Below are 27,366 nucleotides of genomic sequence, written 5' to 3'. Positions count from 1 at the left end.
ATGCTTTATTTGAGCAATGCAAGAGAATTTGGACTGTAATAGAGAATTAAAGAGAGAGATAAGTCCACATTACCTTCATTATTGAATGGAAGGGTTCTGTTCACAAAAAATATATTCTGTTCATCTATTAGAGTCACAATTATATAGTGTGAAATGCCCTTCGATCCAACTCATCCATGCAAACCAAATTGTTTACTTGAGCTAGATCCATTTGCCTGTGAATGGATCGTATCCTGCTGAACGTTTCCTATCTATGGAATCCTGTCAAAATGGATATTTTCACATATTTCATATTATACTCCATATGCCACCATCTTGCCTATTTATTGCCTCTGTTTCTCATTCCTGCCTCAAGCCTTTTAGAGATGGTTTGTATCTTCCTCACATCTATTTGAACTGAAAGGAGCAACAAAATCAGATTCCACTAGTCTCGAATAGCAATTGAATAAGTACATCAAGATATTTTGCGGTACAGTGGTTCATGTGCTCAAGTGCCTCACAGCTCTTGCAAAATGAGTTTAATCCCATTTTTTTCTGTGGAGTTTGTATGCTCTCCCTGTTCCTGGCTGACTGCTTTGGTTTTGTCCTCCCTACCAAAGGCAAGCGATTTGGGAGGTTAATTGGCTGATGTAAATTAAGCCAACCTTAGGGCAGGTGTTAGAGAATCGGAATGGTATGGATTTGCATATGAGAATGGAGAAAGAAGAGTGGGAGTGATGAATGGGGTTGCTTTGAGTGTAGGAAAGAACTGCAGATGCTGGTTTAAATCAAAGGTAGACAAAATGCTGGAGTAACTCAGCAGGACAGGCAGCATCTCTGGAGAGAAGGGATGGGTTGCTTTGAGAGCTGGTATAGACTGGATGGGTTAAAAAAAAATGTTTTAACCAAAAGAAAATTTGAGATGGAAATATGAACAAGCTAGGCTTTGGGATTGCATTGAGCAACTCTTCAAAGAGTCGTCTCAGGCATAATGGGCTGAATGAACTCCCCCTGCTGCAACATTCTTTGTTGCAAAGTGTTCATTCAGAGCTGTACATAGATTTTTCACTGAAGGAATAATATAAACATTCTTATTACTTTGTCTTCTGCTGAAATTACTGCAGCAATTATAACAGTTCATGTTTTCAGCAAGTGTCTCACGCAATTGTCTATTTGGAATTTTCAGCATCCGCATGTAATTTTAGGCATTGAAAATGAGAAAAATCTCTTTCAAGATTGTTGTGTAGGATTGGATATTATTCTCTTATCAATGCTGACTATTTTGCTCACTACCTCGCACCAGAATGGGTTCTGTTGGTTGTTTAGCACTGGCACAAAGAATGACTTGTGGTCTGTATTTATCTAGATGTAATGTTCAAAGTTTATCTGTCTTGAATACCTCTTGAATACCTCGTGAAGAAAGCCAATGGAATGTTGGCCTTCGTAACAAGAGGAGTTGAGTATAGGAGCAAAGAGGTCCTTCTACAGTTGTAACCGGGCCCTGGTGAGACCGCACCTGGAGTACTGTGTGCAGTTTTGGTCTCCAAATTTGAGGAAGGATATTCTTGCTATTGAGGGCATGCAGCGTAGGTTCACTAGGTTAATTCCCGGAATGGCGGGACTGTCGTATGTTGAAAGGCTGGAGCAATTAGGCTTGTATACACTGGAATTTAGAAGGATGAGGGGGGATCTTATTGAAACATATAAGATAATTAGGGGATTGGACACATTAGAGGCAGGAAACATGTTCCCGATGTTGGGGGAGTCCAGAACAAGGGGCCACAGTTTAAGAATAAGGGGTAGGCCATTTAGAACGGAGATGAGGAAGAACTTTTTCAGTCAGAGAGTGGTGGTGTGGAATTCTCTGCCTCAGAAGGCAGTGGAGGCCAGTTCGTTGGATGCTTTCAAGAGAGAGCTGGATAGAGCTCTTAAGGATAGCGGAGTGAGGGGATATGGGGAGAAGGCAGGAACGGGGTACTGATTGAGAGTGATCAGCCATGATCGCATTGAATGGCGGTGCTGGCTCGAAGGGCTGAATGGCCTACTCCTGCACCTATTGTCTATTGTGATTTTAAAAGTTTTTTTCAGAATTCTCCACTTGCATTTGATTTTAGATTTACAATGAAAAGGAGCTTCTCCAAGGGAAATTGGACCTTCTCAGCGCCACAAACATGGTTGACTTTGCTATGGATGTGTACAAGAACTTGTATCTTGATAAAGAGATTCCTCAAGGTGAGTTGTAAGCATAATATATATTTTTCAGGATGTATAATGTTACACTTGTCACAATACATAAGCAACATTCACAATGCCCCGAAGGAATACACTGGTATGGTTCTACAACTCATTATAATTTTGCATTTGGGCTAGATACGTATTTCCTATTTAGCTGCAAGTCCGCTGCTCTGCTGTTCTACGATTTAAAAAATCGGTGCAATCATTTCTGTACCTGCAGTCATCAGAAAAACAGGAAGAATGAGAGATATAATGAGATGGGTTTAACAATGTGATCATAACTGAACAAAATTCAAAATGCTGGGAAGCTCAGTGTGTTCAATCTGAAGAAGGTTCCCATCCCGAAATTTTGTCTGTCCATTTCCCTCTACTAATGCTGCCAGATCCATTGAATTTCACTCAACGGATTGTTATCTGCTCAAGATTCCAGCATCTGCAGTGTCTTGTCCCCATAACTGAACAATTGTTCCAAGGTGCTGTTATGAATGCGTTTATACTTTCAGCCACTCTAAATGGGTTGTTTGCATTCCCAATTGCTTTTGAGAGTGATGGGAAGCTGTTGCTTTGAATTACCGAAATTCTCAGGTTAGTTAGCTCAGATGAATAGGGAATTCCAGGATGACCTCATGGTGATTACAGTATGGTGATAAATTTTCAAGTTAGAATTATGTAGGACATGGAGGGTAACCTTTTGGTGGTGATTGTGCCTTGCGTTGCCTGTCCTCCTCTTTAAAGGTGGTTTAGGTTGTGGGTTTGAGAGAATCTGTTGGTAAGTTCTTGCATATTTATTATTAATTATATTGCAGAGATATTTGGTGTTTGGTGAAGACAGTGAATGTTTAGTCCATGGAGCCATTGTGCATTGCTTTGTCTTGGATGATAATTTTTTTGAATGCTATTAGAGTGCTGCTGGTAAAGCTGCCACCTCACAATGCCAAATATCCGGAAACCTGACTTAGGGTGCTGTGTGTGTGGAGTTTGCACATTCTCCCTGTGACTGAGTGGATTTCTTTTGGGTGCTCTGGTTCCCTCCCTCATCCCAAAGATGTGTAGATGAGTGGGTTTGTAGTTTAATTGACGTCTATAAATTGTCCCTAATCTATAGGGAGCAGATGCAAAAATGGGAGAACATAGAAACAGTGTGAACGGGTGATTGAGGGTCAAGATGGGTGATTGATGGACTCGGTAGGCCAAAGGGACTGTTTTCATGCTGTATCATTCAATCGATCTTTAAAAAATCTCCACTAGTCACAGACCACTAGTCAGAATGACACTCTTCTACCATGTTTATATGAATAAGACAGTTCTGAATATAAATGATCATGTAACTGTGTTTCCCATAATCTTCAAGATCAGTCTGCAATGAGGGACTTTTTCAAATGCCTTACTAAAATCCACGTAGCCAACATCTACTGACCTATCCTCGTCGATCACCTTCATCACCTCCTCAAAAATACTCAATCTGGTTCATACGACAAAACCAGCCGTGGATAAAACCAAACTGCCAGTTCCTAATCAGCCATTCTCTTCCAAATGCCTGTAAACCTTTTCCAGTCCTGTGCGTACCATTGATGTGCGTTTACTGGCATTTCATTTTGTAATTATCTCCTCTTCCAGCACTTGGTGGCTTTTCTGTCATATTAGTATTCCCCACACTAATCTCTTTATCCTCCAAGTCCCTCTCAATTTACGAAGGAGAAATCATGCTTGACTAATCTTCTGGAATTTTTTGAGGATGTAACTAGGAAAATGGACAAGGGAGAGCCAGTGGATGTAGTGTACCTGGACTTTCAGAAAGCTTTTGATAAGGTCCCTCATAGGAGATTAGTGGGCAAAATTAGAGCACATGGTATTGGGGGTAGGGTGCTGACATGGATAGAAAATTGGTTGGCAGACAGGAAACAAAGAGTAGGGATTAACGGGTCCCTTTCAGAATGGCAGGCAGTGACTAGTGGGGTACCACAAGGCTCGGTGCTGGGACCGCAACTATTTACAATATAAATTAATGACATAGATGAAGGGATTAAAAGTAACATTAGCAAATTTGCAGATGACACAAAGCTGGGTGGCAGTGTGAACTGTGAGGAGGATGCTATGAGGATGCAGGATGACTTGGACAGGTTGGGTGATTGGGCAGATGCATGGCAGATGCAGTTTAATGTGGATAAATGTGAGGTTATCCACTTTGGTGGTAAGAACAGGAAAGCAGATTATTATCTGAATGGTGTCAAGTTAGGAAATGGGGAAGTACAACGAGATCTGGGTGTCCTTGTTCATCAGTCACTTAAAGTTAGTATGCAGGTACAGCAGGGGGTGAAGAAAGCTAATGGAATGTTGGCCTTTATGACAAGAGGAGTTGAGTATAGGAGCAAAGAGGTCCTTCTGCAGTTGTACAGGGGCCGAGTGAGACCGCATCTGGAGTACTGTGTGCAGTTTTGGTCTCCAAATTTGAGGAAAGATATTCTTGCTATTGAGGGCGTGCAGTGTAGGTTCACTAGGTTAATTCCTGGAATGGCGGGACTGTCGTATGTTGAAAGACTGGAGCGACTAGGCTTGTATACGCTGGAATTTAGAAGGATGAAAGGGGATCTTATTGAAACATATAAGATTATTAAGGGATTGGACATGTTAGAGGCAGGAAACCTGTTCCCAATGTTGGGGGACTCCAGAACCAGGGGCCACAGTTTAAGAATAAGGGGTAGGCCATTTAGAACGGAGATGAGGAAAAAAAAATTCAGTCAGAGAGTTGTAAATCTGTGGAATTCTCTGCCTCAGAAAGCAGTGGAGGCCAATTCTCTGGATGCTTTCAAGAGAGAGCTAGATAGAGCTCTTAAAGATAGCGGAGTCAGGGGATATGGGGAGAAGGCAGGAACGGGGTACTGATTGTGAATGATCAACCATGATCACATTGAATGTCGGTGCTGGCTCGAAGGGCCGACTGGCCTCCTCCTGCACCTATTGTCTATTGTTGAATATAGAGGCAAAGTGTTCACCATCTTGCTTGAATCTTTTGATTCCAAGCAGAAATTCCTTCCTTTATCCTTGAGTGGTCCTATATTCTCCCTGGTTAGGGTTAGGTGTCTTAATGTACTTTTAAAAAGCCTTGGGATTTTCTTTTATGCGACTCAGTAATGACATTTCATAGCCCCTTTTGGTCTGTCGAAATGCCTGCTTAATTTCGTTTTTGAATGCTTTATATTCCCCAAAAGCCCTGTCTGACTTCAGATTTCTAAACCTCACATATGGTTCTTTTTTCTTTTTGACTAAATTTACAACCACTGGTCATCCAAGGGTTCCTTATGTTGCCTTCCATATTCTTCCTGGATCAGTGCTTGGGTCTATGCTATGTGGTCTTTGCAGAAATGGGGTTGCAAGAGGGTCATGGCTGGCAACTTAACGTTCTGGGGTTTCAATGTTTCAGATGTGACGGAGAGGGAGGCCAAAGAGGTGGAGGAGCTACTAATCAGGGATACTGTCATGGCAGCACTCAGAGAAGACATACTTCATCTGACAAGGGGATATGGGTAGAGCTTAGAAATAAGAAAGGTTCATGCACTCCAATGGAATTGTACCATAGGTCCACCAACAGCAAGCAGTAGACAGAGGAACAGGATATGTAGACAGTTTTCTGAAAGATGTCAAATCACCAGGGTTGGCTTAGTAGGGACTTTCACTTCCCCAATATTGACTGGGAATTGCTCAGTGCCAAAGGCTGAGTTGGGGTAGAGTTTGTGATGTGTATCCAAGAGGGTTTCTTGAAACAGTATGTGGGTAGTCCAATTAATGGCCTGTCCATCTGACTTCTGTGGTTGGTAAAAAATATAAGAGTCCATTATTAAGGATGAGGTTTTGGGGTACTTGGAAACGCATGATAACATAGGCTCAAGTCAGCATAGCTTTGTTGAAGGGAGATCTTGTCTGACAAATCTGTTGGGAGTTTTTTGAGGAGGTAACAAGCAGAATGGACAACGGCAAGTCAGTGGATGTTGTATACTTGGATTTTCAGGAGGCCTTTAATGTGCCACACGTGAGGCTGCTAAATAGGATAGGAACCTATAGTGTGTTGTAGCATGGTATCATGGATAGAAAATTGGCTGACTGGCAGTAGGCAAAGAATGGGAATAAAGACTGCCTTTTCTGGTTGGCTGTCAGTAACTATTGGTTCCACAGGGATTGGTACCTTTAGCATTGAGTTATGGGCGAATTTCTTTAGCCAGAGGGTGGTGAATCTGTGTATTTCATGACCACAAAAGGCTGTGGAGGTCACGATATGGGGTATTTTTAAAGCGGAGATTGGTAGGTTCTTAAATAGGAAGGGCATTAAAGGTTACGCAAAGGGTACATACTGGACCTTGTGTTGAGAAATTAGTCTGGTGACGTGTTACAATGGAAGAGCATTTTGAGGATAGTGATCAGAACTCCATGATCCAGAGGGAGAAACAAAGAATTGCAGATGCTGGCTAATACACAAAAGGACACAAAGTTGTGGAGTAACTCAACAGGTCATGAACTTCAGATCAAGACCCGAAACACCACCTGCATATGTTCTCAGGCATGTTGCATGGCCTGCTGAGTTATTTCAGCACTTTGTATCCTTATCCATAATCTTAAGATTGTGTTGAATAGGGGAAAGACTGGACCTTGTGGGAAGATACTAAATTAGAGCAAGGCAAACAACAACTTTATAAGGCAGGAGCTCGGGAGGGTACATTGGAGGCAATTGTTATTGAGTAAGTCCGCATCTGACATATGAGAGTTGTTTAAAGACCAGTTGATTGAAGGTCAGAATCGGCATTTTCCAGTGAGGAGGATGGATAAGGATAGCAAAGTAAGGGTACTTGGATGACCAAAGAGATTGTCAATTTGGTCAAAAAAGAAAATGGTGCACATACAGGGTTTAAGAGGATGGAATCGGACATGACCTTTGAGAAATAAATAGAAAAGAGGAAAGAACTTGTGTGCGATTAGAAGGGCTAAAATGGACCATGAAAATAGTTGGACGAGTCAGATTAAAGAAAATCCAAAAGCTTTTTATTCCTATATTAAAAACAAGAGTGTAACCAGGGAGAAGGTAGAGGACCGCTCAAGGATCAAGAAGGGAATTTATGCTTAGAGTCTGGGATATAGGCATGGTACTAAATGAGTACTTTGCATCTGTTTTCATAAGGAGGAAAAAGGGGAGAGTATGATCAATGTGGAGAACTCTAATATGCAAAGACAGTTTGAAATTCAGGAGGAGGTGTTGTGGTTCTTGAAGAGCTTTAAGGTGGGTTTATCCCAGGTTATTGAGAGAAGCAAGAGAGGAGATTGTGGGAGCATTGACAAAGTTTGTTGAGCCTTCTCTAGCCACAGGGGAGGTCCTGGAGGACTGGAGAGTAGCTAATGTTCCTTTAAAGGAAGTAGAGAGAATCCAGGGAACTATAGGTCGGTGGGCTTTGTGTTAGTGGTAGGGAAGCAATTGAGAAAGGATTTTGGGGGACAGGATTTAATTCCCATTATAAGAAGATGGGTTAATTAATGACAGTCAGCATGGCTTTGTACACGGTAGGTCGTGTCTTACTGGCTTGACTTTTTGTGGAGGTGAAACGGTGATCGATGAGGACAAGTGGATGTTGTCTGCATGGAAGTTCCCCATAGTAGGCTGAACCAAAAGATTAAGAGGCACAGAATTAACGGTGACTTGCTCGTATGATCAAAGCTGGCTTACTGATAAAAGACCCAAGGTTGTGGTGGAAGGACAATACTCAATTTGGAGTTCTGTGACCAATGGACATCTGCAGGGATTTGTGCTGAGACCTCTGCTGTTTGCAATATACATAAATGAAGAGGATGTAAATTTAGACCTGGTTAGTAAGTTTGCAGATGATATCAAGATTGCTGGTGTTGCAGACTGAGAGGATGTCAAAGTATAAAGCTGATGTAACCCCACTTTTTAAGAAAGGAGGGAGATAGAAAACGGGGTATCCTAGACCAGTTCGCCTTACATCGATCGTGGGGAAAGTGCTTGAGTCGATTATTAAAGATCCAATGGCAGCGCATTTGGAAAGCAGTCACAGTCGCAGCAGGATCGGTCAAAGTCAGTATGGATTTATGAAAGGGAAATTATGCTTGACTAATCTTCTGGAATTTTTTGAGGATGTAACAAGTAGAATGCATAAGGGAGAGCCAGTGGATGTGATGTGTCTGGACTTTCAAAAAGCTTTTGACAAGGTCCCACACAAGAGATTAGTATGCAAAATTAGAGCACATGGTATTGGTGGTAAGGAAGTTGTCATGGATAGATGGAACTGGTCAGCAGACAGGAAGCAAAGAGTAGGAATTAACGGGTTCTTTTCAGAATGGCAGGCAGTGACTAATGGGATGTCGCAAGACTCAGTGCTGGGACCCCAGTTATTTACATAATATATTAACGATTTAGACCAAGGGAATTAAATGTAACATCTCCAAGTTTGCGGATGGGTAGCAGTGTGAACTGCGACGAGGATGCTATGAAGCTGCAGGGTGACATGGATAGGTTGGGTGAGTGACAATAGACAATAGACAATAGGTGCAGGAGTAGGCCATTCAGCCCTTCGAGCCAGCACCGCCATTCAATGCGATCATGGCTGATCACTCTCAATCAGTACCCCGTTCCTGCCTTCTCCCCATACCCCCTCACTCCGCTATCCTTAAGAGCTCTATCCAGCTCTCTCTTGAAAGCATCCAACGAACTGGCCTCCACTGCCTTCTGAGGCAGAGAATTCCACACCTTCACCACTCTCTGACTGAAAAAGTTCTTCCTCATCTCCGTTCTAAATGGTCAGCAGAGTGGGCAGATGCATGGCAGATGCAGTATAATGTGGATAAATGTGAGGTTATCCACTTTGGCGGCAAGAACAATAAGGCAGATTATTATCTGAATAGTGTCAAATTAGGGAAATGGGGACGTGCAACGAGACCTGGGTGTCCTTCTACATCAGTCACTGAAAGTAAGCATGCAGGTACAGCAGGCAGGGAAGAAAGCAAATGGCATGTTGGCCTTCATAGCGAGAGGATTTGAGTGTAGGAGCAAGGAGTTCCTACTGCAGTTGTACAAGGCCCTGGTGAGACCACAACTGGAGGATGCAGTTTTGGTCTCCTAATTTGAGAAAGGACATTCTTGCTATAGAGGGAGAGCAGCGTAGGTTCACTAGGTTAGTTCCCGGACTGGCGGGCCTGACCTATGATGAAAGAATCTGTCGATTGGGCTTGTATTCACTGGAATTTAGAAGGATGAGAGGGGATCTTATAGAAACATATAAAATTCTTAAGGGATTGGACAGGCTAGATGCAGGAAAAATATTCTTGATGTTGGGGGAAGTCCAAAACCAGGGGTTATAGTTTAAGAATAAGGGGTAGGCTATTTAGGACTAAGATGAGGAAAAACATTTTCATCCAGAGAGTTGTGAATTTGGAATTTTCTGCCACAGAAGGCAATGGAGGCCAATTCACTGGATGTTTTCAAGAAATAATTAGATTTAGCTCTTAGGGCTGACGGAATCAAGGGATATGGGGTAAAAGCAGGAATAGGGTACTGATTTTGGATGATCAGCCATGATTATATTGAATGGCACGAAGGGCCGAATGGCTTACTCCTGCACCTATTTCCTATGGGGTTTTTTAAATATCTATATAGGCAGAGAAAAGGCAGATAGAGTTTAATCCAAACAAGTGTAAAGTGTGCCACTTTGGGAGGTCATATGTAAGGGAATTTTTTTTCAATTCAGAGCATGACCCTTAACATGTTGATGTGCAGAGAGATCTGAAGAAGGGTCTCGACCCGAAACGTCACCCATTCCTTCTCTCCCGAGATGCTGCCTGACCTGCTGAGTTACTCCAGCATTTTGTGAATAAATCGATTTGTACCAGCATCTGCAGTTATTTTCTTATACATATGATCTTGGGGTCCAAGTCCATAACACTCAGAAAGTGGCAACACAAGTAGAGTGGTAAAGAAGGCATGTAGTATGTTTGCTTTCATGTAGTATGTTTCTTTCATAGGATGGGGCATTGAGTATAAGTGTCAGGAAGCTATCATGCAGCTTTACAGGTCTTTGGTTAGGCCACATTTGGAGTATTGTGTGCAGTTCTGGTCACCGCATTACAGGATGGATGTGGAGACTTTTGAAAGGGTGCAGAGGAGGTTTACCAGAATGATGCGTGGAATGGAGGGTATTAGCTGCAGGGAGAGGTTGGACAGACTTGGGTGTTATCCTCCTGAGATAAATAAAGTTCTATCGTCATATCGTTATATCTCGGGATAGAAAGATGAAATAGTAGAGGGCATCGCTTTAAGATGAGATGACAAAGTTTAATGGTGATGTGCTGGACACTTTTTTTTACACAGAGGGTGGCGAGTGCTTAGATCACATTGCCAGTGTTGGTGGTTGAGGCAGATATGATAGTGGCATTTAAGTGTCTTTTGGATAGGTCAATGACTATGCAGAGAATGGATGGATATGGATTATGTGCAGGTAGATGAGAGATGATGGCATCGTTCAGCATAGACATTGTGAGCCAAAGGGCCTGTTTTTGTGCTGTTCCTCCTTACTGGTTAATGCTAATCCTGAACTCTGATCAACTGGCATTTAAACGACTTTCACATGTCAAATGTGGATTTATCTAGTAACAACTGGTCCCAATTTATTCTCCCTAGCTTCTGCCTATTAATGCTGTAATCTGCCTTACCCCAATTTATGATCTTTCCCCAAGGTCCACAGTTATTTGTATTCATAGCTATCTTACAATTTATGAAGATGTGATCACTGTTTCTAAAATACTCTTCCACTGAAACACCAGTCACCTGGCCAGGCTTGTGTCCCAGTACAAGATACAGTAAGATTCCTGTTTGAGTTGGACTATCCACAAACTGTGTCAGGAAACCCTCTAGGATTCTGCCCCACCTGAGCTTTTTTGCACTGAATAAGTCCCAGTCAATATTAGGGAAGTTAAAGTTGCCCATGACAACAACCTTGTTGCTTTTGCATTTTCCACTTTTCTGGTTACAAACCTGCTCCTCTATCTCCTGCTGGCTATTCGGAGGACAATAGTATCATCCCAATTTTTGGGCACAACACACATTGCCTCAGTACACGAACCCTGTATGTCCTATCTGAGGACTGCCAAGACATTCTCCCTGATTAATAAAACAGCTCCTCCACCTCTTTCACCTCCCTCTCCATCATGTCTGAAACATTGAAACCGTAGAACATTGAGTTGCCAGTCCTGTCCCCCGTTGGTGTTTAAACACCAGCTGATCAGCATTCAAGATCGGCATGAACCACACTGATCTCATTACCCTCCATGTCTCGGTCCTTGGTGAATACAGACGCTAAGTACGCAATGGGCAGTACATTATAGTTCCAAACACTGACCAGGCTCTGTTCATTGGCTTTACCCACGATATTCCTCGTATTAAAACAAACACAAAACCTATCAGTTTCACCATATTCTTTAATCTCTCCCTACCTGTCCTTTCTTTGAAACTCACTGGTCCTAACCTTATCTTTCCATTAGTCCTACCATTTGTTGAGCTGTCTTTTACCTCCCGACATACTAGTTTAAACTCTCCAAATAATGCTAGCAAACCTCCCTGCAAGGATATCGGTCTGCCTCCAGTTTGGGTGTAAATAGTCCTCCTTACACGGGTCACTTCTGCCCCATCAGATTTCCTAATTGTCCAAAAATCTGAACCCCTGTCCCCTGCACCAATTCCTCAGGCACTGATTCATCTGCCCTATCTTCCTATTCCAATCCTCAAAAGCATGTGGCATCATGAGTAATCCAGTTATTGCTACCTTTGAAGTCTTGCTTTTTAAACTTTTGCCTAACTGTCTTCATTCATTTTGCAGGACTTCATCCCATTTCCTATCCATATCATTTGTGCCAACATGCACAACAACCTCTGGCTGCTCGCCTTCCCCATTGTGAATGTTGTGCAGCTGTTCTGAGTCATCTGAGACCCAGGCATCAAAGAGGCAACATTTATTCATGATGATTGATTGCAACCCGAATGCAAGTTCACGTAGGATTCCACCGCAAGGTTACACTGCAATAGACAATAGGTGCAGGAGTAGGCCATTTGGCCCTTCGAGCCAGCACCACCATTCAATGTGATCATGGCTGATCATTCTCAATCAGTACCCCGTTCCTGCCTTCTCCCCATACCCCCTGACTCCGCTATCCTTAAGAGCTCTATCAAGCTCTCTCTTGAATGCATTCAGAGAATTGGCCTCCACTGCCTTCTGAGGCAGAGAATTCCACAGATTTACAACTCTGACTGAAAATGTTTTTCCTCATCTTTGTTCTAAATGGCCTACCCCTTATTCTTAAACTGTGGCCCCTGGTTCTGGACTCCCCCAACATTGCGAACATGTTTCCTGCCTCTAACGTGTCCAACCCCTTAATAATCTTATATGTTTCGATAAGATCCCTTCTCATCCTTCTAAATTCCAGTGTATACAAGCCAAGCCACTCCAATCTTTCAACATAGGATAGTCCTGCCATTCCAGGAATTAACCTAGTAAACCTGCGCTGCACGCCCTCAATAGCAAGAATATCCTTCCTCAAATTTGCAGACCAAAACTGCACACAGTACTCCAGGTGCAGTCTCACTAGGGCCCTGTACAACTGCAGAAGGACCTCTTTGCTCCTATACTCAACTCCTCTTGTTATGAAGGCCAACATTCCATTGGCTTTCTTCACTGCCTGCTGTACCTGCATGCTTCCTTTCGGTGACTGATGCACTAGGACCCAGATCTCGTTGTACGTCCCCTTTTCCTAACTTGACACCATTCAGATAATAATCTGCCTTCCTATTCTCACCACCAAAGTGGATAACCTCACTCTTATCCACATTAAACTGCATCTGCCATGCATCCGTCCACTCACACAACCTGCCCAAGCCACCCTGCAACCTCATAGCATCTTCATCACAGTTCACACTACCACTGCACTTATTGTGAATTCCCGTTATCTCTATTATCATCTACTACTCGGTCAGTTTCTTAACCAAGCCTAAAACTATGAGTCTGGTTTTAATTCGCAGCCTCTTGGGAGCAGTTACTGGAAGTTCGCGTACACGATATTCGTAGACATTTATGTGTAAAACAAAATAAAAATCAGCAGATGCTGGAAATCTGAAATAAAATCGTAGAGCTGAAAGGCAGCATGTCCTCTGGAGTGAGAAATGAAGCTAACATTTCTGGTCAGAGATACTTCAGTATTTGTTAATGTGAAAGTTTTGCTTGAAGATCCGTTTTGAAAAGGGTCAACTTGAAATGTTACTCTGTTTCTCTCTGTACAGATGCAGCCCCACTTGGCAAGTGTTTCTGGTTTTGGTTGTTTTGACACTTTTTTGGTGATTACTTTTGTCCTGGTTTAATTTTTTGTCACTACTCATCGGATTTGACCTATTCTTTACTGATAGGCTGCCAATTCTCACATCAGCTTCCATTTCACTTCGGCCCTAAATCTCACAACCTGGAGAGATGTGGCTCAAGTAACATGATGATACCTCAGTGCTTGCTCGCTGCTCTTTTCTCCATTTCACAGAGCCTGTGGGTTGATTACATCTTTATAAATTCACACCCTTCATTGAAAGTCAAACCGGTTTGCCATCAGTATGTGGGTTGTTTACACGCACCACTGTTCATCTGCTTCAAATTTCCAGGAGTGCATATTGGCCTTCTTATATTGGCCTTGTTATTTTTGCAGTCAGGTCTGCTAAGCAAAGACTTAAGATTTGAGGTCCTGATTCCCAACATGTTTTAGTGTTTAATTCTCATCATTACTGTTACTTCAGGATTACAAGGCTTAAAAGTTTTCAACATCAAGTATTTGATGGTAAACGCAGTGAAATCAGTGCCAGACACCTTAGCAAAGTCCATCATCTAAATGCTCTTAAGTGTTTCTTCACATTGCAGAACCAAGTAGAAAAATCCTGAGGGTTTTTTCTGTGCACTTAGAGGCTGCAAGCAATTTTAAGCATGATTGATCTCACACTTAACAGCACTTGATTGAGCAATCATGGGAGCCCAGTAGTGAAATATTTCTGCATTGCACACAGCAGTGAAAAGAAGCAGGATCTGCATTAGTCATCCACATTGGGATATGTCAGCTTCTGAAGTATTGGCTTGATGTTGGCACACAGAGAATGGGGATTTGTGTATATTGTCAACATAAAGTGAGCTTTATTTTCGAAATGAACACTTTCTGAAAAATTCTTAAGCAAGAAATACTCTTTTTACCTGGATCGCAATAATTTGCTTCTTTGAGTCCTAGAATTGCCATTATATATAATAATAGGTACATGAGAAAAGCACACTTATTCACATTCACCTATCTCAACTTCACAATGTCCGTGTTTTACAGCGACCAAAATAGCTTTGGAAACATGCATTTTTATTTGGTGTGCTCTGTGGTCCTTATCAGTGACTGAGTAAACTTTAGCCTATCTATATCAGGACATAAGCAGAAGTTCTGCTATGCTAACTTTGAGACCGAAAGGATGAATCTGTAATTAGAAGACCATTGGGGAACATCTCTGTTTTACTTTGACTTATTTGAAATGTTAACGGTATTGTTTTTTCTGAAGTTGAAAAACTACAGATCATGCAGAACTAAAAGTACCAAAACACTCAGCAGGTCCGTCAGCACCTGTGGAATGTGAAACAGAGTTAATATTTCATGGTCTTCATCAGGGTCTTATGAAAGGCTTTGACCTGAAACATTAACTGTTTCTCTTTTTGCAGATGTTGCCAGCTGAAAGTTTTTGGCATTTTCAGTATTTGCAACAGGCCTGTTTTTCTTGGTGAGGGGGCTGGGGAACACAGAGGAAGTTTGGGTGTTGGAAGAAGAGCATGTGATAATTACTGTTTTCCATAGCCCACTTAGCAATTGATTGACTGCAGCACGGTGGCCTAGCAGTAGAGTCGCTGACTTTCAGCGCCAGAGTTCCGGGTACGATCCTGACTAATATTTGAATGAGTCCATGAAAAGATGGTCAGCATAAATTAGAGGCTTTTGCTGTTATTAAAGTTCATCTCTGTTATAAAAGTTCATCTCTGACCATTTGGGTAAAAGAAGACCTGTTTGAATTTTTAGCTCTGAGGGAAAAGCGTACAACTGTGGTTGCACAATTGAAACAACTCCAATCAGAAACTGAACCAATTGTGAAGATGTTCGAGGATCCAGAAACTACAAGGCAAATGCAATCAACCAGGTAGGAAATACAAAACTCTATTACATACAGTTTTATATTTACCTTGCAGTCATTTATGGAAATGCCTTTTGTGCCAAATGTCTTACCTGGTCCTTAACTATTGAAGGATGAATTTGATGATAAGCTATCTCACACTATTTGTCCTGAAAACCTAGAATGGTAGGAACGAATGGCAGATGCTGGTTTAAACCGAAGATAGACACAAGAGGCTGGAGTAATTCAGTGAGTCAGACAGCATCTCTGGAGAAAAGGAATAGGTGGTGTTTCTGGTTTTTCCTTCAACCTGAAACGTCACCTATTCCTTTTCTCTGGAGATGGGTAACTCATTTGAACATATTTAATTTTATTGCAAAAGTAGAATAAGGAACGATAATACAGTTTATTGCAGGTGCACTGTAGATTTTCATGCTTGGAAGATTGTATTCTATTCTAAATTAAGCAATGTATTAAACCTATATTTTATGCTGTGATTATGACCCATACATTCAATCCTTCTCGTGCCATGAATAGCTTTACTCATCCACGTATGATTATAAATCATGAGCCTTTAATTGGTGTGCTATTGTTCGGGTAGCCATCCTTTGTATGACTTTGTATGGTTTGACTTTGTATGCTGATGAACTGGTAGATTTTTGAGAGATACATTGTGCTAAACTGTGCAGGTTAAAGCTAGTGAAAACATGGTGGACTCAGCACCAGGTATGCAACATTAATGCCACCCGTTTAGTTTTACTGAGCTTGTAATGTAAAGGAGCTTTATAATTGCAATTTCCTCACGTATAATTTGCTGTCGGTTCTGTAATCAAAGTCTTGCAGTTTACAATTTATTTAAATAATATTTTTGACAGCACAGAGAGCCTTTGCTATCCAGTCAAATCATAGTGTACATGAGTACAATGAAATCATACATGCGAACAACGGGCAGTGCAAAGAAAATTACAGAATGCAGAATGTAGAGTCACAGCGCTATAGGGTTGTAGCTGCAGAGAATCTGCAGATTAACAGAAAATCCAAGGGCTGCAGTAAGGGAGTTTGGGAATTCATCCTTAGTTTATGGGAGGCCTGTTCAGTATTTAATAATAGCGGGGCAGAACCTGTTTCTGTATCAGGTTGTACATAATTTGAAGCTTTTTGCATCTTCTGCCTGATTGAAGAGGGGAGAAGGGGTGTCGGGTTATGGGGTGAAGGCAGGACAATGGGGTTGAGGGAAATATAGATCAGCCATGATTGAATGGCGGATTAGAATTGATGGGCTGAATGGCCTACTTCTGCTCCTATAATCTATAAACTATGAACTTGCGAAGAGGGAATGATCAGGCTGCAAATGGGTGATTATGCTTTCCGGAGGCAATGTGAAGCATACAAGCATACATGGAGTTAATTGAGGGGGTGGGGGGGGGGGGGTGTAGAGGCTGATTTACATTAATATGTCATATATATGCTACCTTTCTGTATTTCATACACGAGGTGTCTCAAATTCCTTTTGTGTTGTGGCTTTTTGGAGTTTTTCTCTATTTATGTAATACTCTTTTCTTCGGTTCTCCTTCCAAAATGGACCTCATTTTACCACATAATGTTCCATTTACTAACTTTTTCCCCAATTACTTAATCAGTATCTATCTATAAACAGTTTGAATGCTCCATGCAGCTTGCACCAATTGTAGTGTCCCCCACAAATTTATTTATACAAAATACATTTATTTTCTTCCATCAGATCATTATTGCATTGTTCATAGTTGCAATCCCAGCATTTGTTGTCATCACTAAATTCCCATTGGTATAGGTTTCAACTACACAGATGGTGTCCCGTTCTAATGTGCTTGGGAAGTGATCAGTAACTGCATGAACAGTTTCATCTCGGTTGACTGTCTCCAGGGTTATAGATGATGAGAAGATTGATTTGTGGTTTGTGATGATCATTCTTCTTGCTATTAAGAAAGGAAAGAAAAATCAAAGGACTTTGGAAGGATTTACTCTATTTGGGCATCCTAAAGGGAACTCAGTTGTTGTTGTTTGTCGTGCAATATTAAGTAATGGCAGTATAAAACTATCATTGATTGGTGGCAGAGAGGAGATTGGTATTGAGGACTAGTAATTAGTGAGTGGAGTGAGGTTCAATCTGCTTGACATAAAGGATACCAGCATGCAGTTGGATGTTTGCTATCTTACCATGCAATGCATGGTCGATTTTAGGGACATGATATTCTGCAACCAAATAAAATGGCGAGAGGGAACACTACAAGTTTGTTAAGTGGTTTATTCAATGCTTGGATTTTTGATGTATGCTTTCAGCAGTTGTGATTTATAAATTATCTGAGATAAAATGGGTGAATTTTGGATTTGATGGCCTACTGTTTAACGTATTAACTATTATTACTAGCATTATGTAAATAGAAAGCACTTGAGACAGTCTGACTTTAAAATGTCAAAATGTTTCTCCCAGTTCCTTGAAGTGACAATCACAGATCTGCAGCTGCAGTACTGTTTTACCAACAATTGAAATTCAATTGAAATTCAATCCCCTGAGCTGCTTGATATCTGAGGACAAGCTGTGGTAATAGTTCTCCTTTCCTTTTTGCTGTAAAAAGATTTGTAGTGGTAAAAATTTCAATGTAATGGACAAAATAGAGATGAGGTTTTTCCTTTGTTCTGTACTTATCTCATGTTCTTGAGTGGAAATAGAAGATATTTAAATAATTTTAAGCGGTTGAGAGTGTAAACTTCAGAAAGAAAGATTTGAAGGGCTTTCAGGAAAGAGTTGAGAGAGTGAGACATATTGGATACCACTGTAAAAAGAAGGAACAGCCATATCAGGCTGAATGGCCATTTTCTGTTCAATTTTGTTAGATTCGACGAAACCATAAATAAATAACTGCCAAGCTGTGACTATTTCAGGGAGGTCTGTTGCTTTTTAAAATTCTGTTCATCGGGGTCAGACTTTTTATACACATTAATATGTTAGAATCTGGGAATATGTAGTACGCATTAGTTAGTTTAGTTTCGAGAAACAGCATGGGAACAGGCCCTTTAGCCCACCAAGTCCGCGTTGACCAACAATCACACATATACTAGTGCTATGTTATTCCAGTTTTACATCCTACACACTGGGGGCGATTTATCGAAACCCATTAACCTACAAGCTGCACATCTTTGGGATGTGTAAAGAAACTGGAGCACTTGGAGGAAACCCACACGGTCACAGGGAGAATGTACAAAGTCCGTGCAGACATCATCCATACTCAGGATCAAACCTGGGCCTCTGGCGCTGTAAAGCAATAACTCTGCCACTGTGCTGCCCAAATCTTTTACTCGTGTCACCTTTTTCCCCTTTGGCAGTTGTATAATAGATTTCTTGAATGACGTTTTGTGCGCTCGATTACCATCTATTTTAAATCTAATTTATTTTTATATAATTTATATAATTATATCTGGTTTACTTGATTGCTGTGGTTCAATGTATAAGACACCTATCTGACTCAGAAGCCTGCAGGTTCAACATCTTAACACAGATGTCTTCTAGGCCAACCTACAAGAGCAGTACAGAGTGTTGCAATGACATAATTGCCATCTTTTAGATGTAACAATAAATTGAGGCCCCATCTGCTCTCATGATGATGGATCACTATTTTGAATAAGATCGAGGAAGTTCTCCCAGGTCTCCTGGCCAGCATTTATATTTCAGTAAGCACATTAAACAGATTATTTGGTCGTTGTCATCTCATTGTTTGTTGAAGCTTGATCAATTCAAGAGAACAAATTTTTCATGAACTTCAATGAAGGCTTTGAAAAGTACTTAATTAGTAGAGATATCAATTGGCAGAGGAGTGAAAGATGTTACAGAAGTGTAAATTGTTATTTCCGTTTAAAAGTGTTGCTTTATAATAAAAACATTTTATTAATTTTTATTTGTAGCCTCGCACTGTTTAGTGAGAATCCTGTGGTAGTTGATGTTCCTATTTTGAATTTTGCTGTTTAATAATTGCATGTGGATGAATGGTAAAATAAAATACATCAGTAATATTTATAATTATATTCAAAATAGATGTATTAACATATATTTTGTGTTGAAATCCTGTCTCCTTGAGGTATCAACAGATTGCAGTTTTATGGGATCAAAGGAGTGGTTGTGGTAGTATTTATACAGATCAAAGTTGGAGATCAGGCCATATAACTTGACATTTGCTATATTTGTCAAGCCACATCAGACACAGTTGCAGTGAGAGGCCCATAATGTTTGCTGTTTGAGTGACCACAATTGAAATGCCAGCTCGACTGGAATGACAGGGTAGCGATCCACGAGTGAGGGGTTAGAGATCTGTGCATCTTGTTGAGAAGTAACTGAAGATAGCTCTGTGACTGGGTGGCATTCTGTGACTGGTGAAGCTGGTAACCATTTCTGGTGTCCCAGCTACCTGTTGGAGTCTGCTAGTAGAATCTGTTATGGTGCATTCCCTAAAGAAGGAACATTGGGTGAATTAAAGGGGTCATTATAGCATTCTATATAGAGATGTGTTACTGGCAGCATTGCCATGCCAGGAATCTGACATGATCTCCTGCTCCGGCTACTGATTTTGGCACCTTGTTAAGAGCTCAGCCCTCCACTGGCAGGCCTGCAGCAGTTTAGTGTTCACATCACCTCATGGTTTGGTGTGGATTGAGATGGTCTGTGAGGGCTAATTTTGAATGAGCTGGACGATGCTGTGGCTGCTCATGGTTTAGATATGAAGCTTGGGGCAGCACCCTAGCCAATGCACTTTCAATGGGGCCTGGGAGGTGGGAGTGTGAAGCAATCTGTTATCTTCTTGTCTCTTGGTTTGGTGGCACAGCACCTCCCTACTTGTCTTTGGATAAGAGGCTCAATGTCTAACCATCATTGAGCTTGTTATCATGCAGAAATATTCAGACTGGGAGAGCTGTGTAGCCATACATTGAGGCGCCATCAGCTTCCATTAAATCTTAACAGGAGCTGCTGAGAGCAATCATAGGATCCAGTTGATCCTATGGGCCGTGGGATTTCTCTCTGCTGGGCGGGGGCTTCAATGTCGGGAGCCACGACCGCCCCGACGTGCAGCAACAGCGGCAGCGACAGCGTGTTCGCCCGCCCCGGATCGCGGGGCTTGGGTCGGCCCGCTGCGGACCTTTCACCGTCCGGTGCGGCCTGCAGCCACAACAAGAGGCGGGAGAAGACGGCAGGGGAAGGGAAAAGACATTGTGGCCTTCCATCACAGTGAGGAGAGGACTGGAGGAGACTCACTGTCATGGATGTTTCTTTTTTTTGTGTGTTTTTGGGTTTGTGTAATTTGCCTATTTTAATGCTTTATTGTGTAATCTGCCTAATTTAATGTTTTATTGTTGGACTGTGGGTGACTGAATTTCGTCCAAAAAAATCGTTTTTTTGGATGACAAATAAAGCTATCTTGAATCTTGAATTTGTCAACATGTGGAGTGGATGATGTCAGCCCACAGCAATTGCCATACTTGCTGTGCTGCTACCCCCCCCAATCTTGACTCTGCTCACCCCAGCCCTCCTAGCATTGGGCCTCACTGACAGCCTCTGTGCAGAGTCTCAGTTGTTCGGTCTGTGCTGAGTATGTGGTAATTAAATCACCATTTTATTGGTCTGCACAAGTTAATGCCTGTCTTTTTTTGGCAATTCAATGTATAGTCTGAGCAATCGCTTCTTTCAAAGTTAAAGGGGTTTGTACTGTGAGCATTTGGACTCCTGGACTGAGTGTTATAACAAACAGGCGTTTGGACTCCTAGACTGAGTGCTAAACAGGTATCAGTCTACACAGAATGATGGGTCATGGAAAGAAATTGGTGAAATGAAAAGCTATGGTACTACCTGGGAAATGTCACATCTGCTAATCAGAGTTCCTTGCCTTCATCCCAACTGACAATTCTCTTCAATGCATTGAGAGGCTTTCCTCCAGCTCAAGGAGATGATGAGTAAATTGTCAGAGTTCTGATAACCAGGCAGATCGATCTGCCAATTTTCAATCTAGTCACATCAAAGCTTAATTACTCTTTTTTAGTTGGTTGTAACTACTTTCAAAAGTAATGAAAATCATTATGTTTCGAAGAAGTTTCTCCTATTCCCAAAGATAGTGAGCTAGTAAAGAGTTTTAAACCTTGAATTTTTTTGCTTGGGGCATAAAAATCCTCGTAAAAGCAAGAACTCTTGATAGCTTCATAAGTGACCAACAGTTGAGTCTCAATACTGAAGAAAGATATTGATTCACCATAAATGCTTACATTAAAGACAATTAATTCCTTTGCCAGACCTCCAGTCTTTCCATTTTCTACCCTGCATGTTTCAACCATAATGTTTACTTCAACAAATGTTTTTAATCTCAAACATTTTTAATCAAGACAGGATGGTCTTTAATGAGAAACAAAAGACCGAGGAGAATGATTTAAAGAAAGTGAGAGGAATCTAAAGAAAAGTTGTTATCTATGAGAACAAGTTTTGCCAAGCAGAGGATTAGTTAAGGGAAACTGGTTGATGTGGCTGTTCAAAGAAGAACAGAGGGCCCCGAGGCATTCCTGATGGAGAATGGCTGTGTAAAGTGACTGGAAATCCATGGTGAAGATGAGATGATGGGAACTACCACCACCAAGAAGATAGATTCTTGATTGGTACGGGTGTCAGGGGTTATGGGGAGAAGCTAGGGAATGGGGTAAGGAGGGAGAGATAGATCAGCGATGATTGAATGGCGGAAGAGACTTGATGAGCCGAATGGCCTAATTCTGTTCCTATCACTTATGATCTTATGACTAAGTAATTGGAAGTTCTTGGAGAACGTGCGAGCTGTCAGAAGTAGACGGGAAAAGACTGGGCAAGGCGGGGGAACAAGACAGATTCAAGGTATTTGGAAATGAGTTTGGTGGGGCAAGAACAGGCAGAAATGGTAGGCCTGTCGGTGAAGTCAATTTTGTGGATTTTGCGTAGGAGATAGAACTGGACAGTGGACAGTACCACCAGGGTCAACCATACTACTTCTACCCCTCACCAACAACCCCCCTCCCCTTCAAACCCCAACCATTTCCCCACAGCACCGACTTTGAGCCACTCCCCAGCCCTCTGCCCCCCCCCCCCCCCCCCACCCACTGCCCCCAGTCCATATCCTTGTTGGGTTTTCTCCATCCCCCGGCTCCCTCTTTCTGATTTTGCGTACAATCAGTCCTCAGCAGAAGCTTTACCTTTGTACCACTACGCCCATGAGTTTTGGGTCTGCCATGGTGTTATGCTCCTCTGCTGGATTTTCTTGCCCCACTGCTAAAGGGTCCTTGCTGCCCTTTTCCACATCTCCAACATTCCTCCTCCTCCTCATGGACTTCCCCTGCTAGTCTTCTACCCTCTCTGAACTGTTTTATTTTCAACTGCTGGTACAACATTAGCCAGTTTGTTTTCTCCACTCCTTTTTCCCATTCCAATCTCGCCCCCTCTGAATGCACAGCTCACACGAAAGCAATCCTGGCACTTTGTATCTTTTTTAATTAACCAACCTAAACCGGCACAGTTGTGCAGTGGTAGAGTTGCTGCTTCAGCACCAGAGACCTGGGTTCAATCTGTCTGTGGGTGCTGTCTGTACGGCATTTGTACGTTCTTCCTGTGACTGTGTGGGGTTTTCTTGTGTGCCCTGATTTCCTCCCACATCCCAAAGAAGGGCAGGTTTGTAAGTTAATTGGCTTCTGTGAAATTTCCTTATTGTGTCGGATAGAGATAATGTTATGGGTAATCGTTGGTTGGTGCTGGATTTGTGGGGCTGCAGGTCCTGTTTCCACACTGTATCTCTAAACTAAACTAATCTAAAACCTTTCTCTCATTAATAAACCTTTATTCACATTATCTAACAATCAGAACATTTTAAGGGCTACCATCTTTTCTGGCTTGGAGATCATTTCATTTTATCTTTATTATTCCTCAATAAGTGAGGGCCTCAATCTTTAATAGAAGTGTTACAAGGTCAAGATGTAAAGTTCTTGACCTTGTAACAGAAGCACACTGTACTAGTGCGGTTGGAGAGATTTGTCTGTTGGGCTGGATGTGCACATGGACTGTGTTATACATCTTTCCAGGAATATTTGTCGGTGGTGGTTCAGTCTTCTGCAGCATGTTAGTGAGCCATGTGGTCTTTAAGACACTCTGAGACGTTAATGTTCTACAAAGACATTTTACCTTTATTAATTAGAGATCATGTAATCAAGTAAATATAAATATCTGGCTTTGTGGGGTTGGACCCCGTGTCTCTGGATTATTAGTCCAAAGATTTTTGATTACTAGTTCTCTAGTTTAGAGCTCATCTGATCCCAAATTGATTTGTAGCCTGGTGTACTTAAGATCAGGTCTCTGAAGAGTTTAGCTGCTTTGGCATGCACTTGCACACTAAGCTGACTCACAGATATTTATTTAAACATTTACTCGACTAGGGGATGGAATGCAAATCTGAACCTTTACATTGCCCACAAGTTACAAAAAATGGCTGATAATTGGGCTGATGTTAAGGCATGCTGTTCTTGGGCATTGTCTATCAGTGAAATTGGTTTTGAACCATTAATGAGTTTGACATTGAGTAATTGGAGTTTAACATACCCTGTTGGAACAGCATGATTTATGCCTGCAACATCAGTTTGTGACTCCACCTTGACTGATAGTAAGCTCCCTCACGTGGCCTGATTTGGCAGCTCCTCCAGGCTGGTCCCCTGCTGATGTGCTGAGCGCTCACTTCAGCCTTTAAAGAATGGTGTGCTGGAGCATGCAACTCTTTGTAACTGCTTTAAAGGAAGATTTAATAGTGAGGCTCTTTGTTGGTTTGTTTTCAAATTGGACATGTAAAATTCCAGATGTACTATGAAACCTCCTGCAGGTCAGTTAGTCCATTAGATATTATTTTCAAAAGATAGAATAATTGCATTACAAGCTGTTCACCAACATTTTCCAGTTCTACTTTAGAAGTATCCTTCATTTATACCTTTTGTTCAAAATCTGAAGCTTAGTGCTTCGTGCAAGAGCCATTTTGAACACAAAATTGAAGGCTTGAAAGAGTTAGTTGTTGATTCCTTTACAGTCTCTGCTGAAAGTTCTGGATTTCCTGACAGTGACACTTTTGTGACTTGATCAAGGAATTCTGGTTCCCTGGAGTAGATTAGATGGCCGAGGTTTGATTTGTGAGAATATTATTTCTTGCTTTGCAGCTCCATAGATATCTTATTAAGAAAGATTGCAGGTGTGGCAAAGTTCTTCAGTACACAGAGCTTGAAATTAAAGGAACAAGATTCATTGAAATGAAAAATGGGTCAACTTCATATGGTTGTAGTAGCATTTAACGTGAAGTTTTGCTTCTAGTGGCCTGCAGAATCTTTTGTGACTCGGAAAACAGTGATTTTCCTTAAACTAACCCTTTAGTTCTTATGGCGCGCAAGATTGTCAAAAAGCATTTGGCGTATCTCATACTGTATATGGGTCACAGAGACTGTTGCTAGACTGCCCAGGGTGGCACAGCGGAGTGGATTTGATCCTAACCTTGGCTGTTATGTGTGTGGGGTTTGCACAATCTTCCTGTGACCATTTGGGTTTTGTCTGGCTGCTCTGGTTTCCTCCTGAATCTCAATGACTTGCTTGCAGTTTAACTGGCCTCTGTGATTTACTCCTGGTGTAGCTGGATGGCAGGAGAATCAGAGAATAGGATTGGGGGGGGGGGGGCACAGTGACACAGAGGTTAGAGTCTTAGAGCCTACATGATGGGTCAAATGGCCACTTCTCTCATGAGGAAACAAAAGTGCTTGCTTTGTACTTGATCTTTTGTCAGTTTAAATCTCTGAGGGAAGAAAATTGTCCTTATTCTGTGTCCTCTCTAGAGCTTTCACCTATCCTATGAGGGTAACCAGAATTTTATATACTATTTCAAAATGGATCTGCTCTGATAGTGCCCTAATTTTTAGGCGCTATATTCCTGAGCTGCGATATTTCTTCGAACTGTCTTCTGGCACTTCCTAGATGGTAATATTAACCTCGCTGTCACTGTTGTTACTATGTCTGTTGTAAAACCTTCCATCAACAGTGTAACTGCATTTCAACTTTTTGACCAATGTGCATTAGTTTGCATTTACAAAATTGAATTACGACACATTAAAATTCACATGCAGTTTTTATGCAATTTCTACTGTGACTTGGGTAGTCAGTCAATTTGTAAGACTTAACACGTACTTTAAATATTTAGGTCCTTTACATAGGTGAAAAAGAACTTTGGTGACTGGTTTGTGGGCTGGAATCTTCCTCTGCACACCATAATTCTAATTTTGAAGTTTTAGCAAGTATTTTCCCTCTTTCCCATTTTTAATCACAGTGTGCCAAGCATCCTATTTTTCTCGCATGTTTTGGTTTTAGTGCAAGGTTATCCTGTGAGGAATTACTGGAAATCTAAGTAAATGATACCTTTGTAAAATGTGCCACCATGTTGGAAGGGATGCACACCAGCATTGGTTCAATATGTTGACCCGGTGGTCTTGCTTATTCGAAGTCGACAGAAACCAAGATTTGTGCCCAAGAGTGTGTTTTTGTGAAGACTGTCCCACCTTCATTGTTTGAATGTTTCAGCATGTTATCTGAATTCTTGCAATATGTTAGGAATGTTCTGTTATATGGGTTCTCTGAGACAAACCCCGTCTTGCCAATTCACATGGACATCATTGGGACTTAGAACAGTTTTGCATTTGAGGAAATTGGTGTCCGTAAAGGGAATGAAATGTTGACCCAGCCCTTGGATTGTTTTCCTTGTAGGCAGTGGTCACAACAAAATAATAGTGTTTCTTTAATACAATCTTTTCACAAACATATGAATAACAGACAGCAGTGAGACATTCTCCATTTTCTAAGTGACCATCATATCAAGCAGTTCATTCTGGCTACATGTGCTAGGCAGAAATGGTGGTGGTCTAACAAAAATATTGGTTGACAAGTTACAAATGACAAAAATGTAAGCTGAGCAATATGGTACAAAATTCTTTGAATGATTTAAAAGCCAGTGATCGATTGAATTGTTTGAAGTTGACCTGTTGTGTCATTTACAGTAATAGCAGGTTGGAACCTTGTAGAAATCCCAATAACTGTTAGAGTTTGCACAGTTTCTACAGGCATTTAGATCCTTTAGCTGTCTGCTGCAAATGCAAATTGGAAAGTAGCTAAAATCTAATACTGCAGTGGAGATGAATCTGTTTTGTCTGTTTTTTTTCCTCGCTGCTATTTCATTGTAAAGATGCACATTTGTATAGAAATCACATAAATCATATGGTAACCAGGGATTGAGCTGAAATATATTCATCAAATTCAGCATGTGGGATGATAGTCACATGCTGAACAGGTGGTCTTCATTTCCCTTTTCATGTTTGGAAGATATTTATAAATTACATACTGCGATGCACATGGATCCAACTCTTTACTGTGGAAAGGTCCTTGAAGAAAGGATAGAATGGTGACTGCTATTTTATGTATGATAACCAGTTGTGCTCATCCGGTTGTTCTTGCTGTCATCTAAGTGTAATTTAGGTGCCCCATGCTGCTTGAATGTTTGAAGTTAAGTCCTTGTATAATTGTGCTTCAGGACAAGGGCAGTGCCAAAAGGCTGAGGCAAGTTGGCTTTGAACTTTAATGGTGTTCCAAGGTTATTGCGCTGACAATCTCTGCCTATAATTATCATAATTTCTTACCCATGCTGGTTGCTGGTGGATTAACACAAACTAAGGGAAATATAACTTCCTGCAACTTTACTCATAGAAACAATGATTTGTTTGCAACAAGTAGGTTTGATGAAACGTTTGAAGTTTGATCTTAATTGAGTCAATGGTTCAAGCATATTAGAAGCTCGAATGAATAATGACAGGCTTTGAGCAAATGTTCTTAAGGCTGTTGA

General features: G+C 41.4%; 1 protein-coding gene across 1 annotated transcript in view; it reads left to right on the top strand.

The window, feature by feature from the left end:
- The window catches only part of eif3eb (eukaryotic translation initiation factor 3, subunit E, b), a 150,674-nt gene that overhangs the window by 3,212 nt on the left and 120,096 nt on the right, over positions 1-27,366 (top strand). The window contains exons 2-3 of the mRNA XM_078397625.1: positions 2,094-2,211; positions 15,337-15,454. Coding sequence (XP_078253751.1) covers positions 2,094-2,211; positions 15,337-15,454 — 236 coding nt within the window. The remainder of the gene's footprint in view (positions 1-2,093; positions 2,212-15,336; positions 15,455-27,366) is intronic.

The sequence above is a fragment of the Rhinoraja longicauda genome, chromosome 4 (genome assembly GCF_053455715.1).
Source record: "Rhinoraja longicauda isolate Sanriku21f chromosome 4, sRhiLon1.1, whole genome shotgun sequence".
NCBI lineage: Eukaryota > Metazoa > Chordata > Chondrichthyes > Rajiformes > Arhynchobatidae > Rhinoraja > Rhinoraja longicauda.
The sequence above is the reverse complement of the archived record's forward strand: the minus strand, read 5'-3'. Positions and strand labels throughout refer to the sequence as shown.